The 16,329-nt window shown below is 47.4% G+C and overlaps 1 protein-coding gene across 1 annotated transcript in view; it reads left to right on the top strand.

The window, feature by feature from the left end:
* Positions 1–15,410, top strand: part of LOC101699407 (R-spondin-4) — a gene marked incomplete at its 5' end in the record, with an annotated part of 99,723 nt that extends 84,313 nt beyond the window's left edge. Inside the window, 3 exons of the mRNA XM_087188585.1 lie at positions 12,134–12,274; positions 12,825–12,965; positions 14,873–15,410. Coding sequence (XP_087044711.1) covers positions 12,134–12,274; positions 12,825–12,965; positions 14,873–14,916 — 326 coding nt within the window. The remainder of the gene's footprint in view (positions 1–12,133; positions 12,275–12,824; positions 12,966–14,872) is intronic.
* Between the last annotated feature and the right edge of the window lie 919 nt (positions 15,411–16,329).

Below are 16,329 nucleotides of genomic sequence, written 5' to 3'. Positions count from 1 at the left end.
ACCTCCTGGAATCCTGCAGCAGGAATTCAGAGAGCGGAAGAGCTTCAGTCATGACGTCTTGCCGCCATGGGACAGCTCATCACCTCCCATCATTGTCAGACTTTTTGCTTAATTATTAGCAGTGGGATCCGGAGTCACCCACCCCCACACCTTATCCTCTCCCACCTCAATAACAAATAGTGCATCGATCGCATTGAAAGTGAGTCTGGTGCCAGTCTGCCTCACACATTTCCGGCTCTGCTGCTCACACCTGGGGCAGCTGGGGGACATGTGCCATTCTGTGGGTTCTGATGGGTGCACCAATTATGTGACCATCACCACAATTACTGTACAGTGGTACTGCCATCCTTTCCAGGAGGCATGACAAGTACCAAAAGGAGAATGAGTACCAAATTGTTCTGGATGGAAAAGGTATTGAACCATGAGGCAGTCAATGCCCCGACAAGTTGTAGCTGGAGCACTGAGTACCAAACAAATGAGTTCGGGAACAAAATTTGGGTACCGAATTCGATGAGTTTCATAGCATCTGAGTACCCAGGTATGACTATAGACCATGCCCATCAACCAAAATGTTTCCTTATGCCCCAGGAATGTAGCCAGCATTCTAACCTTTAGCCCTGGAATAGTGAGTTGAATCACAGCCATTCAAAGACACTGAGTTTGATTCCCTGAAGTTTATAAATGTGACCTTATATAAAAGGGATCTTTACTTGTTAGGTTCTTGGGATAAGGATTATCTAGGTGGACCCCAAACTGTCACACCAAGAGTCCTCAAAGAAGGGAGGAGCAGTGTGACCACAAGCCAGAGGGAAGAGACAGGGAGAGATTCTCTTCAAGAGCCTCGCAGGGAAGGAAGGATCTTGATTTCAGATTCTGGCTTCAGAATGGCAAAGTTTCCATCTGTTTAGTTGTGCAGTACAGTTTTGGAATCCTGCAGAAAGTGGACAGCTTTTTGGAATCTGGCTTCTCTCATTCAGCATGTCACATTTGAGATTCATCTATGTTCCTGTAGGTATGAGGACTCCATTACTCTTTATAGCTGCACAGGTCCAAGCTTAGCAGGGTGCAGCACAACTGATCTCTCCACAAGCTAAAAAGCATTTGGGTCCCTTCCAAGTGTGCGTGATTACAAAGAATGCCACTCTGAAACATGTGTGGACAGGTCTTAGTGTCCACACCAAGTCTCGAGCTGTCATTTCTCTAGAGTTGATACCTGGGAGAATTACTGGGTTCCATTGTAAGTGTATTTATCATCTTATAAACTAACAAGCTGCCTTCCAATGTAGCTGTGCTATTTTGTGTTCTCTCCAGCACATAGTATTGTCAATTTTAGAAGAAATTAGCCATTTTAATAAGTATCCAGTGATCATGGCATTACTGTAAGGATTAAATATATACATGTGCACACACACATGATACTTGATTTATGATGACATGGCTTATGATTTTTCAATTTTATATATGGCCATTTTTCACTTTCACTGCAGTATTCAGTAAATTATGTGAGCTACTCAGTGCTTCATTATAAAACAGGCCTTAAGCCAAGCATGGTGGTGCATGCCTGTAATCCTAGAGAGGCTGAAGCAGGAGGATTGCTGACAGTTCAAGGCCAGCCTGGGTTACAAAGTGAGTTGAAGGCCAGCCTGAAGTACATAGCAAGATTCTGTCAAAAAACAAACAAATGAAAAACGGGCCTTGGGCCTAGGATTTAGCTCAGTGGTTTCGCCGCCTGCTGCGCAAGCGGAACGACCTGAGTTCAATCCCAGGTACCAAAAAACAAAAACAAAAAACGGGCTTTGTGTTAGCTGCTTTTGGCAACTGCGGGCTCATGTTTAAGTGTTCAGAGCACACTGCAGGTAGGCTAGGGAGGCTATGCTTGGTGAGTTAGGTAGATCCAAAGCAGTTGTGACTTAAGATATTTTCAACTTACCATGGGTTTATGGGATATCACCCAACAGTGCCTAGACACTGCCACTATTGCCATCACTGTGGGGGAGGTCAGGACATAGCAGGGGTGGAAAACTCAAGGCCAGGTGGACCAGGAAAAGACTGGTGGGCATTTGCCCTGTCTTGAAGGTCAGGTCCTGGGAATGAGACCCTCAGGTGGGGATCTGCTGAAGGTGGTTTCCAGGCAGTGCTCCTAGGATCTTTAGGGAGTAAGGGACACAGGTTCCGGCAGTTGTCACGGAGGCCTGGGCCAGTCCCATAGGGTTCTGGATCTGGATAGCTCTTTAGATGCGTTGCAGTCTAAGGCAGGAGTTGGCCACTGTGCCCTGCCCTGCTGCCTGTGAAATGTGAAGTGGTTGTGGGGCCACTGGAAGGACCAAAGCGGGGCTCAGTCCCTTCCCCCAAGTCATCAGCAGCCAACTTGTTAGGCAGATGGGGACAGTCCCTTAGTCCCAGTGATGGATCCTGGATGGGATACAGGCCCCAGGGATCAGAGCTGTCAGGTCTTCCAGAGAAGTGTACATCGAGAGAAGTGTTAAGTCTCCCAATGCTTGTCATGCAGGAAGCCCTAGACTTTGAGAATCTGCCGTGAGGCCTGCATGCCAGGCTCAGGGCTGGATGGGGCTGAGGCCCTGCTATAAAACCCACTCTGCCGCAACCTGACATCACCTTAGTGTCAACAAAGAGTGAGAAGGCCCATGGGCGGCAACCTGTGGACTCTGCTGTCTCTGGTGTCCCCAGCATGTAGGGCAGGGCTTGGTGTGGACTGAGGAGACTGAGAGAAGGCAGAGTCAAAGTGAGTGATCAGCCTCAGCTTGAAGGGCATTTAATTATAAAGAAAGGAAAAACAACAATAAAAGGAAAAATTCAAGGGGAAAAGGAGCAAAGGAACCACACAGACATTTCTCTGAAGAAGATATCCAAAAGGCCAAGAGCTCACAGTCAGGTGCTCAACTTCACTAGTCGTTAGGGAAAGTTACCGCAATGAGACATCACTTTTCACTGCTCAGGAAGACTGTTCTAGAAAAAGGCACCCCCCCCCCCAAACAGGCAAGAACAGCATCAGTGAGGTTGTGGAGAAACCAGACCCATTGTGAATTGCTGGCAGGGACATACCATGGGCAGCTGCGGTAAAAATCATGTGGCAGTTTCTCAAAGAATTAAATCTTGAATTACCATATGATCTAGCAATCTCACTTCTGGGTTGGCACCCCAAGGAACTGGTAGCAGAGATTCAAACAGATCTCTGTACGGCCACATTCACAGCAGCATTAGCTACCATAGCCAAAAAGCAGAAGCAGCCCAAGTGTCTGTCCACTGGTGAATGGAGAAACCCAATGTGGTGTGTACATGCAATGGAACATTACTCAGCCCTAAAAAGGAAAGAAATATTCTCATGTGGTACAATATGGATGGACCCTGAGGATATGCTAAGGGAAACAAACCTATCACAAAAAGAAATCCTGCATGAGTCCTTATAAATGGTGCTCAGAGTTGTCAAATTCAAAGCAAAAGGTGGTTCCCAGGGGCCAAGGGGACTGGTACTGGAGAGTTAGTGTTTAACTAACTCTCTTTAGTTAGTGTTTAAGTCTCAGTTTGGAAAGATGAAAAAATTCTAGACCTGGATGGTGATGATGGTTGCACAACATTGTGAATCTACTTAATGCCACCAAACTACACTTAAAAATAGTGATAAATTTTAGTTATGCATATCTTCTCACAATAAAAAAGCTCCTTCTGCAGCAGCTAGCTCCAAGCTGGCCCCTGCCGATCTGCACCTCCTGCAGTTCACATGACCTCTGACCCCCACGCTGAACAGGGTGCCTTGGGACACTGCAGAAATGACAGAATGTGACTTCTGAGGTGAGGTCAGGAAAGGCATCACGGCCTGTATCTTGTCCGCTTTCTTGTCACTGGCTCTGGGGGAGGGTGGCACCACATCATGAGGACACTCAAGGTGGAGAAGAACTGAGCACCTTGGTAACAGCCAGCACTGTGTATATAAGTGACCTTGCAGGGAGTCCTCCAGCCCCATCAAGCCTGCGAGTGAGCAGAGCCTCATGGAAACTTCCCTGATCCTGGGAATGCTTTGAGATACAAACCCTTACTGTGGTCTTAAGCCACTAGGTTGGGTCAATCTGTTACACCACATTTGATAACTAATAGCTTAAGACATAAAGATATGTAATGGAACTTATTACATATGAGAACAATTTCTTTCATGCTCACATACAAAATTGATCAAATCCTATTAGCCCCTTCTTTCAAACATATGGGGAATGTGAATCCCTTTTGCCACCTCCAAGGCCACTGGTGATCCTTAGCCATCACCATATTCGCTCACCTCGATCCCTGACACCTGGTTTCTCACCACGTCCTCCCACTGGTCTCCTTGCTTCATCCCCACCGTCCTAGTGGCTGAGACCCTGCCCCCGTAAAGTGACACTGTAATGGAAGAGGTCCCCTATGACTTCTGAGTGCTGCGGGAGGGGGCTCCCCTGCGAAACCCGGAGTGACCAGCCAGGTTCTTTCAAGGGGACCCCTGAGGTGGTCAGCGAGGGTGCCACAAGGCCAGCTGAGGGGTGTGTGTGGAGGGTGAGCAGTGGGGGTGACAGGGGACATGTCCTTACACACCTGTGTGCCTGTTCCAGCATCCAGGGCACAGCAGTGATTTAGAGCAAGACTTTTCAGTTAGGATTCAGCTTTCTTGCTCTGGCTGTGCAGCCTTGGACAAATCACTTACTCTCTCAGTGCCTCCATTTGCTCCTCTGTACTGGAAGAGTACACACAATCACAAATCCTTCACAGGTTTGCCAGAGGTTGAACGGGATAACAGTTGCAGAAGGGCTTAGGACAGTATGAACTTTGCAGGAATTACTTGGGAATGGCACCATCCATAGCACAACTGTGAGGGTTCAGGGACATCATGTGTGAAAGGCACCTTTGGCACAGGGTCGGTCCTTGGTTATGCGCCTCTGTGAGCCCCTGGGAGTGCCTGCGTTCGGGGCATAGCTAACCCCTCGCGAGGCCTGGACCCATTCTCCGCTTTGAATGCCCACATCATGCCGGTAGGACCCCGGCTGACCCACTCTCCCGGCACAACCCCTTCCTTCCCTTTTCCGTCTCCTTGGGTTGCAGTGCCATCTGCTGGCCTACAGCCACACTGCACCCAGCACCTCCCAGACCGCTCACTGGCAGAGCAGAAGAACCGGGGTCCTTGGACCCCGGCTGTGAGCAGGTTGCTCGCACGTGCACATGCCAAGACAGGTGTCATCATCTCTACTTGGTTCAGATGGAGAGCGAGGCCGCAGAGGTCACTCGGAGCATCTGCGAAGCTGGCACGAGAGTCCACATCTTCCTTTCACCTCCACTGCAAACATCCTCTGGGTTGCGGACTCCTGGTTCTGCCACAGCCCTGGGGGAACCCCTGACCACGCTTCTGCTCTGCCCAGCGGAGCCACGGGCTGAGACTTTGCATCCTTGGGATGAGGGCTGGGTTGTCCTCGTGTCAGAGGAAAGAACGCTGGACTCAGAGTCCTCAGGCTGGGGCCAGGCTTGCCTTCTCCACTCCCACCCATGCTCAAAACAGCCTGGGGGAAACCCTCACCCGTCCATTCCAGCTCTTGCCAATTTGAAATGCAGTATGCAGCAGTTATTGTGGGAGAGGAGTTCATGGGGGCGTTAGGTTCCAATGTGAGGAGAAAACTATAAAACTAAACAAAAGTTCAAAAACTTCTTAAAAACCCTAAGACACCCCTAAGGTACAGTTTGGGCATTTTTCTGAATATAGTCATATGCAGCAACTAACACACAGGCTGAAATGGGGCGGGGATTGGTATAACTCTTTGCCTTTGCACACTGTAATGTTAGCTGCTGCTCTCCACAGAGGTTGCGGCTTCTGAACAGAATCCCACAGCCCCCACACCTTCCTTCTAAGGGGGAGAATCCCCCACATCGGGCACTTCCTTCTTCCTTAACCCCTTTCCCAGCACACATGGAGTTGCCTTCCTGAAGTTACACACTACAGCGCTTACCTCTTACTGAGAGTTTATCAGGCACTGTTTCGAGCTTGTGCTTGCATTATTAGTTCACATAATCCTAATTACACCCCGATATAGTTAGTTCTATGTGCCCTCTTTATAGCTGAGTAAACAGGGGTGCTGAGAAGTTAAGTAACTAGCCCAAGGTCACACAGCCGGTGAATGGTAGAGCTTGAAATTGAGGCCAGGCAATCCAGAATCAGAATCCGTGCTCTTAAGCATTGTGCTGTCCCCCTGAACAGAGGCTCCTCTGAACCTGTGCCCACATGTGTGTGTCTGTGGTCAACCCACAGCTGGGTCAGGCAGACTAGAACTGGTCTGGGTCATCTTTGCCTCCCCAATTCTGGTTCATTCCAGCCAGGTGTGTGTTCAGGGGTGCTAAGTAAACACAGGAGGCACCCTGAGCCTTGGCCTGGTCTCCTGAGATGAGGACATGCACCCAACCTGTTGGAGGGAGACCCAGCAAACTCTTGAGTGAACACAAAGCCCCCTACCCTCCCCTGGTCTCAACCCTCTCTGGGGTTCAGTCTACTCAATTGAGGGTGCACCACCTCAAGAGAGCTGATTGTGTTCATCTTTTCCAACTCTGTATTCAGTGACACTTTTGCAGTGTAGATATTGTGTCTCAGTGGTGAGGAAAGTGACTAAGACAGATTTAGGTACCAGAGAAGTGGGGTCATTGCTGTGATGTACCTGACCAAGTTCAGAAGACTTTGAAGCTGGTTATCAGGAGGAGTTTGGATGCCAGCTGGAGAAGCAGCCATAGCATACTATAACCCAAGCTTGATGGGACATTCTGATCATAGCTCAGAAGACCAGTATGCTGGTAGGATAGCCAGTGAAGACCAGATTCAAGAGGTTTCACTTGGGAAGAAGGACTCTACTGGTGGTTGGATTCAGGCCATGTGTGTTACACACTGGGAGAAAACTTGTGTACATTTTACTCATGTCCTGAGACTTTGCAGGATACTGAGATTAAGGGAAGAGGACTAATAAATCTGGTGGAGGAAATTTCAAGGCAGCCCAATATTCAGGCTGTGGTATGGGTATTGTTGGGGCCTCTTGGACAGATTTATACTGAAAATCAAGAGCAAAGAGTACAGCTGAATTATTTAAAAAGTTTTAGTTTGACCAGAAGGGAAGCACCAGTACAGTTGGGCCCTACAAAGATGGAGTAGAAGAAAATTTGGTTGCTAAAAAGATTGGCATTAAAAGGAAGCCATATACTTTGTATTGGCAAATATAAAGGGTGCCTTGAGGGTGTGAAAAGAATCTGGAAGACTGCTCTTCTCAGACTCAAGAATGGAAAAGTGAAAGAATTTGCTTTGAGAATAGTCGTAGGGCACCTTGATCTAGAAAGGCCACCTAGAAAATTGGCTTCTTGGGATTCCTTTTGCAGTGCTCATCCATCCAGGCACTCAAAGGCTCCTTCAAGGAGGCCTGGCTTGAGGTGGTGACAGACCGTGGTGTCATCCACATTGTGCTGGTTTTTCAGGCATGTAGGGTACAAGAGTTGTGGAGTCAAGGAGGCTTCTACCTAGATTTCAGAAGAGAGGCTGGGAAGCCAGACAGTATGCCCCTGAGGGGCAAGATGTGAAGCTGTGAGAGTGGAGCCAAAGATACAGTGGAGACTTCAGAAAGTTGGAGAAGGCAGGAATGTGGATCGTCTGAGAAAAGCTGCATGGAGTGAGCAATGCCAGCCCAAGAGAGAAGCCATGAGGACTGCAACCACCAGCAATGCTGCAGGGGTGGGGCCACCCAAGATCTTTGGAGTTCACATCAAGCCACATCTTTCCCTGGGTGCTGGGCTTGGAGCTACAGGATTTAATGCTTGCCCTGCTGGGTTTTGGTTTTGCTTTGGTCCCATTGGTTTCTATTCTCTTTTCCTCCCCTTTGGAATGGGAATGTTTACCTTATGCCTTTGTAAGCCAGCATGTTTAATTTTCTTTTGATTTTTACAGTGGCTCACAGTTAAGAGTTTGCCTTAAATCTCAGAGGAGACTTTGGACTTGAAGTTTTTAGCAATCCTGAATCTGTTAAGAGTTTGTCAACTCTTAATGATGGGCTAGAACTAGTTTGTATAATGGGATGTGCATTATTATTTTGGGGACCAGGGCAGAATGTTATGGTTTAGATCTGATGTTCCTCCAAAGCTTCCTGTGCTCACAGGTGGAGCTTTGAGGAAGTGATTGGATTGTGGGGTGAGATGATCATCAGTAAATTAGTCTATGGATGAGTTTATGGCTAAATGTGATCTTGGGAGGTAGAGCCAGGGCAAAGAAGGCAGGTCACTGGTGGTATGGTCTATATGAGTCTATCTCCTGCCCCCTCACTTGGATCTCTCTGCCTCCTGGCCATCATGCCATGAGCAGCTATCCTCCTCCATGCACCTCTGCTGTGCTGTCTCGCCTTGGAGCCAGCTGTCTATGGACTGAAGTGTGAGCCAAAATAAACCTCTCCTTCCTTAAGCTGTGGATGTCAGGCATTGTGTCTCAGTGTTGAGAAAATGACTAATACACCATGGAGTTGGCAAATGCTACAATGGTGCAAACAAGGGTTCCCCCACTTCCCAGAGGAAATGGATCTTCTATTGACCACCTTTGAGGAGGCACTGCAGTGGGGAGATTACACCCTTATAGGCTCTAGAGCCAGACCACCTGGGTTCAAAGCCCAGCTCTATCACTTTCCGGCTGTGTGGACTTGCTGTAAGTTGATTACTCCTTTCACCAGGGATTCAGTGCAATTGCCCATGTATGTGCCTTCTCAGTAAGTGGTCTTGTATCTAACATTATAGATTAGTGTAGGAGGTGGACAACTCTGTTTCCTAAGGAAACTCTGTTTCCTAAGGAAAGGGTGATGGGAACAGACCTGCAGTGTTGAAGAGGAACCTCTGCAAGGGTGATGGGGAACCCCAGGTCTGGTGCCCTGCTGGGGTGTCTTGAGCACTGGCAGGCCTGGTCTGGACAAGCCAGCCTGGGCTGAGTGCTTATGGAGTCTGAGGGCCGAGCCACCATCCCCAGTTCTTCTGACAGGAGGCTGCAGTCAGCTCCAGAGCCTGGAAGAGACTTAGGAGGAGGCTGATCTAACCAGGGGTTCCCTCTGCTGCTTTCTTCTGCTAGAAGGGCTCCTAGAGGCTGCAGGAGGTTTGCTTAGTGTGGGGAGGGAGAATAAGAGCCCTGGTTTTCCAACCTGGTGGTCCCCAGCCCAGTTTCCCTGGCTCTGCTCCATTGGAGAGCTCATGTAGCCATGGGAGGCCTTGGGAATTGCTGAAAACACAGAACATTCTCTAGATCAGCCATATGTTAGGCCCTAATGCAAGTCTCAATAAATTTTTGGAATCATACAAAATATCTTCCCAATCACAAAAAATAAAGCAAAATCAATAGGAGAAGAATTTTGAGGAAATTCATAAAATCATGGAAATTAAAAACACTGATAAGCTGGGCACAATGGTGAATGCCTGTGATCCCAGCTACTTGGGAAGCAGAATCAGGAGGATTGCAAGTTTGAGATAAACTTACAGTCAAGAATAAAAACATAATATAATGCACATCTGTGCACCTGCCAGCCACTTTGATCAAATCTTTCCATTTTCACATTTGCTTCAGATTTTAAGAAATTAAATATTATAGACATAAGAAAATTCTTATGTCTTGTTCCCCAATCCCTGACCCCACATCTGACCCAGAGGAGCAGCTACCTTGGATTTAGTGTGTGTCTGCTCCTTCTATGTCTTCTCTGAGTACACATTTATGTATCATCAGTGTCACAAAACTGTTCTGCAAACAAAATTTGTTTTTAAGAGTGCAAAAAGTCATATGTTGAAGAACTGCTCCCTTTTATATTGGGCACACTTGACCACATATCAACGTTCCTGGGCCACTTTCGTATGGCAATGCACAAGTGGGTCAACTTATAGCATTCCTTACAGCTTTTGATCAGGCTAAAGAGTCACGTAGCTATTTTCATCAGACTTCCAAGGCACTGCAACAAGATTTCCAACTATCTCACACTCTGAGCAGCAAAGAAAAAAAGGCATCAAGAACATCCAGTGTTTATTCATTACAAGCATGGGAAGGAAGGAGGGGAGGAGGGACCAGCTCACTGAGCAGCTGGCCTTGGTGGAGCACAAACATGGAGTGTTTAGTGTTTGCCCTGTTGCTTCTCCTAAGGAGATGCTCGGCCTTTCTTGTCCCCCTTTGAGACTTGGTCACTTTCTGACACTTTGCCTCTCACTGTGGGGCACTTGACACCCATGGACCCCTGCAAGGCAGTTGCATAGGCCACCAAGCCCGGCTCCTCCTAAGGGCCCTGGCCCCTGCCAGCCCCTCAAGCCTGCCAGAAAGGACAGGTTGGCTCTCCTGCTGCTGTCTCCCCTCTCGGCTTTGCCCCCTTTCCTGATCACCTGTCTCTGCTCAGAGAGGTGTAGGAAGGGGCAGAGCTGCAGGGCTGTGAATGCAGGTTTATATCCCTCTGGGGCAGGAGGGGCTAGCATCCCCTTGAAGCCCTGATGCTCTATTTAAAGACTTCCTTTGTGTCTCCTCCCTGGCTTTGGAGGGTTGGGAGCAGAGAAAAAGTCACAGTACTGTTGCCAGCTGCCGCAGAATGACAACGCCTAACTCCTGGGACTCCCTCTGAGTGATCCTGAGGAGATGGCCTCCCTACCACCCTACAGCCTCCCTGTGGCCTTGGTGAGGCTCTTTAGATCCAAGGACATTTTCTACCTCTTTCTCCCCAGCTTTGGTTCCTGGTTCCCAGTTCTGGAGCAATAAAAATTCCTCCCCTTGGCCGGGGATTTAGCTCAGTGGTTTTGCCACCTGCTGTGCAAGCACAAGGACCTGAGTTCGTTCCCCAGCACCAAAAAAAAAAAAAAAACCAAAATAAAAATTCCTCCCCTCAACTTACTGTACCCAACGGTGTTGGGTGTGTTTGATCGTGGTGACTGTGGGGAATGGAATATCTCTCAGAACCATGAAGGAGGGTGAGGGTCTCGGCCCCTCCCCACATGCACATGTTCCCGACACACTCAAAATACAAAGGATGATCAAAATATATAGTGAATGTTTACATAAACAGTTTATTATAGTATAAGGCTCTTTGCCATTAATCCCTCCCAAATTATCCCCCTCACTTTTTTTTTTTTGAGACAGGGTCTCACTATGTAGTTCAGGCTGGCCTTGAACTCATAGTGATCCTCTTGCCTCAGACTCCCGAGTGATGGGATTACAGGCATGGGCCACCATGCCCAGCTATTCCCCTAACTTTTATCACATTTATCCCATTGTTCTTGCCACTTTCTGCAGCAACCCTGGAAGTCTTCTTTCCAAGTTGTGATAAAAAATTTTGGTTAATGCTGCTGCAGAGTGCCATCCACCAGAAAGGCAGGCTTGTAAAAGTATTACAGCATATCTCATCCACCTTATTCACCAGATCTGGCTCTGTGGAGCTTCTGGCTCTTTCTGAAAATCAAATGATCATGAAAAGTAAGCATTTTGAGTGGGTTCAGGACACTGAGGCAAGCCATGACAGTGCAACGAAAGACACTCAAGAAAGAGGACTTCCTAAAATGCTTCAGAAAAGTGGCAAGAAGGATGGGATAAGCATATTTGAAATATTTTGACAAGATTAATGATAATGTGTCTTTTTGATAATAAATTTTAAAAATTTACCTATCAATTGTATTTTTTGATCAACTTCATACACACTGTTAGTAAATTCTAAGTATGAATAAGAGAAAACTCCAAATGACAGTAGTTTAAGTAAAACAGACATTGATTTATCACTCATCCTAATAGTTTACCCATGCAGTGTAGAGCTGGTACAACAGTTCTGTCTTCAGGGACCCAGGCTCCTTTGATCTTATCTCTCCGCCATTCTCAGGGCATGGTTTCCACTTCATGGTCCAAAGTGACTGCTTGTGCTCCAACCATCACGGTCACATTCCACCCAAAGGAAAGACAAGGGATGACAAAGAGCATGACTCCACCCTTTAAGGCAGATTTTGGCTGCATGCCTGCAACTAGCTGCAAGGGAAGCTGGGGAATGTAGTCTTGTTTGGGAGCCATGTGCCCAGGTAACAGCGCAGTGAGAAAGTCTGGGCAGCTCCCATGTGTGCTGACTCTCTCCCCTCCCCTCCTTCCTGGTAGAGGAGAATGGCTGCTCCACCTGCCAGCAGAGGCTCTTCCTGCTCATCCGCCGTGAGGGCATCCGCCAGTACGGCAAGTGCGTGCACGACTGTCCACTCGGCTTCTTCGGCATCCGCGGCCAGGAGGTCAACAGGTGCAAAAGTACGTGGTTCCCTCCTTGTCCCATTCTCTCCCCCCAGCACAGCCAGGGGAGCCAGGAAGACACCTGAGCCCAGACTTGACACCTGCTCAGCTCCAGACTGGCAGCCAGTCCCCTCTCTGCCTTCATCAGCACTGACAGGGCAAAGGGAACCATCACTTCTGGCTTGGTTTGTGGCCTTGCCTGTTACTCACCTGCTCTGGGCCTAGCTCAGAAAAGCGTTCTACCTCCTATTTGTGCTGTGACCTGGGACAGACCATCAATGTCTCTGAGCCTTGGTGGAAAAACAGCCAGGAAGGCCTCATTCCCAGCCCAGATTTGCTGTGTGATTTTAAGCAACTCATTTGCCCTTCCTGAGTACGGCTAAAATGAGAAAAGGCGATTTCCCACAAGCAGCCCATTTTTACCTTGGCCAAGTCTGGAGTTCAGAGAAGACTCTGCAGCTGGACCCCATGCTGCAGAGCATGTGGCTGCTCAGGGGCCACCTCAGCCAGACCCGGGTCGCCTCCTGGGCAGGGAGCCTCACCGGCCAGTGTCCTGGCTCTGTTGCAGAATGCGGGGCTACATGTGACAGCTGCTTCAGCCAGGACTTCTGCATCCGCTGCAAGAGACGATTCTTTCTGCACAAGGGGAAGTGTCTGCCCACCTGCCCACCAGGCACCTTGACCCACCAGAGCACCTGGGAGTGCCAGGGTGAGTGGGGACTCCTCCCCTGCCTGGAGGAGGGGCTTGGTGACAGGTGTTAGGAGACAAGGACACATCACAGTAGGTTGTCATGTGGGGATGGGATGCCCAGGCCCACTGAGTCTTGTGCACTGGGGACCTACACAGAGTCATCCTCCAGTGTGCTGGAGCTGACCCAGCCACCGTGAAGGCGATAACTGTTGGTACCAACATTAGCACCGTCTGATTACCAAGGAGACAGAAGAAGAGCAATGACTTTGGAATAAAACATCTAGGATCAAGCTAAGTGTGTTGGTGCATGTCTGTCATGCCAGCACTCAGGGAGGCTGATGCAGGGAGATTGCAAGTTCAAGCCCAGCCTGGGCAACTTAGTGACTCACTGAGACCCTGACTCAACATAAAAAACAAATAAGTGCATAAAAAGTACTAGAGATGTAGCTCAGTGTGAAGGCCCTGGGCTCAATCCCCAGTATGGAAAAAACAATCTAGGATCAAATCCTGGCTCTAAAACTTATTCATTAGTGATTTCTGTGTCTTAGCGTCTCCAAATGTTAAAAAATCGTGAGAGAACACAGACCCTGCCTCATGGGAAAGTGTTGTTATAGGATTAAATACATCTATGCAGTTTAAAGTACTCTGTTCAGCAACTGGCAGTGTGTGTTAGCTGTCACTATCTGTCCACAGCTCCTTGTCAGACCCTGTCTGTGAGTGCCCTGGCTGTGGTGGCCTTGTCAGTGCCCCATGGTCTCCCTGAGCACACGGTCATGGTCATCCCACAGCTGAGGCTCCTGGCTCTGAAGGCCCCTTCCCCAGTGGTTCAAGCCAGTTCCTCCTCCACACTCAGCTCCAGAATCCCCGCCGTGGCCATGCCAAGACCCAGGAAGCAGCTGGACCCTTCTCTCCCTCACCCTGTGTGCAACCCAGTCTGGTCCCTCATTCACTAGCGTGGTATCCACTAGACCATCTGCTCTGGCCAGGGCCTCTTTCTTTCTTTTTTTTGGTACTGGGGATCGAACTCGGGTCCTCGCGCTTGCGTAGCAGGCGGCGAAACCACTGAGCTAAATCCCCGGCCCTGGGGCCTCTTTCTTTTTGCAGTAACAGAGATTAAACCCAGGGCCTTTATACCCTTTACACTCTTTGAACTCATGACTTTTTAAATTTTTTGAACCAGAGCCTCAATAAGTCACTAAATGTCCCAGGCTGGGCTCAAGCTTGAGATCCTTGTGCCTCAGCCTCCCAGAATCCTGGTATTATAGACAGCTAAGCTAGATAGAAATATTATAGGGAGTCAGATAGGGCTAGGGCACAGAGAGAGAGTCAGGAGAAAGGTGAAACACGGAGACCAAGCCTCAAAATAAAGATGAGATTGTAACAGCAAATGGGAAATACTGACAGGCACCCAGGACTTGAAGGCAGAAAGCAAACTTTATTTATGTCAATGGGCCCGGTTGGAATAATGTTTTAGAGAACCAGGCACTGTCTTTTTGTCTGTCTATAGTTTATATAGGATTTGTAAGCAGGAACTAGTATAGAAGCAGAGCAGGCAGTTGATTGGTTATATATATAATATCATTATTGATTGGTCTATAGCAAAGTCAAACTCAGGGTAAGGAACATATTTGGAGTATGTATCAGTTTAGGGAAGGGTCTGCCAAGGAGGAGGGGATAAGAAAGATGTGTACTTAGAGTGGGCATCATATAGAGTACATTACATTCCAGAATGTGTTCAAGCCCTAGGCAGAGATAGGGAGTTATGGAGCTCTTGGTGGTACTAACAGGTTGCATGGGGAGTTATGTGCCTGGCAGAATTAGCAAGAAAATATGTGTTTACAATAATCATTTACTACCGACCACAAGGCCATGGAGTTTTTAATTTCATTTTTAAATTAACCCATACCACACTTTTCCTTTTCAAGATGACCACACCTATAAACCCTCAAAAGACAAACAGCAGGCCTGAAGAAGGCTAGATAGACATCAGTCACCTTCCAAAGACTTCTGGACCCATCATGTCTGAGAAGAAGTCTTTGTCCTTTCCATGCACACTTGTTTCCCAATTGAACCCCTATTACCTAAGTGACTATACTTGTAGCCTTATTGGTCAATCATAGCTGTAGCCCACATTGTACCCATGTGGGTTTCACTCTATAAAACTTGCCTGTAAAGTGGAGTCCCTGGCTACCCATTCTGCCTCTCAGGAGCTGTGTCTTTCCCCTCAATAAATATTTCCTACTCTTAACCTCCGATGTTTCTAGAATTCATTCTTCAATTTTTAGAGAACACAAGTTTGGGGGATCAGACATCTAACAATAGAAATATTTTCATAGTTAATCTCCTGTATCATTATTGGAGGTCCTACCAAGATAAGAGATAATTAAAAGGAGGTAAGAGTTTGCTTTTATTTTGCTGATTTATATTAGGTAATCAAAAATTGTCATTCTTGTTTGTCACTGCTTGTGCCATGAGTTTTATATCTTGAGTCTTATACATTGCCTTTTGTTAAAATGATTTGATGTTTCTTCAAAGGGATATTTTACTTTTTCAGGTAAAGTTTTATGTTTCTGTTTTATATTAATTGCTTGACTAGTTTGTTATTTTAGACAGAACTACTGTTATAGCACCACTTAGTGGACTTTAACAGTAACTACAGATAATTTTAGAAAATGCTGCATAATGGGTCTTTTTATGAAATCTAGTTTATATTGGAGAAAAAGAGACATACAGAATTAGAGAATGAAAGGATCTCTTAGCTGCCCCAATCTTTTCCAACTAGGGGCCTTTAAGTTGAGCGCATAGAAAATGAGCATTTGTTAATGCTGAAGACAGGGAAGTCATCTCAGATAAAGTCAGCTCAGATACTTTTATCTGTCCCTTATAAAATGCTAAAACAAACAGTGGATACTCTGCCAGCTAGAAAATGCTATCAGAGCAGCTGCCACTCTCAAAGCAGAGGGCAGATTTCTCCAAGTATTTTCTGGTGAATTCCCATTGAAGTCAATGGCTGATGGAATGTTGGCCAGATGGGAAACTGACTCCTTTCTGGAGACAGATCTCTGATTGCATGGAACTAGTGGAAGCTAAAAGGACAACTGAGGTGACATGGCTGGGGCTACTCTCTAGCTGATACCCAAAGGTCCCCAAGTGGAAGCTAGGTCCCGACACCCTGACCAGGTAATTAGCAGAAAATCTCCACTTATCTATCATCCTTACCTGCACTCCTCAGTGAGGTGAAAAGTAACTCTTTGAATGATCATCAGGTATCCTCTGTCTCAGAGTGACTTGAAATGATCTCATTAAGACCTTTTCTTAAACCTTCATTAAGAGTTGAGCTAGAGATTTGGATTGTTCTCTCTCTGCTAGCAAGGTAGACCCC

The sequence above is a fragment of the Heterocephalus glaber genome, unplaced genomic scaffold, assembly GCF_053883595.1.
Source record: "Heterocephalus glaber isolate CG9 unplaced genomic scaffold, H.glaber_assembly_v1.0 deba00001532, whole genome shotgun sequence".
NCBI classification, from domain to species: Eukaryota; Metazoa; Chordata; class Mammalia; order Rodentia; family Bathyergidae; genus Heterocephalus; species Heterocephalus glaber.
Note: the sequence above shows the minus strand (reverse complement) of the source record. Positions and strands in the feature narration are given on the sequence as shown.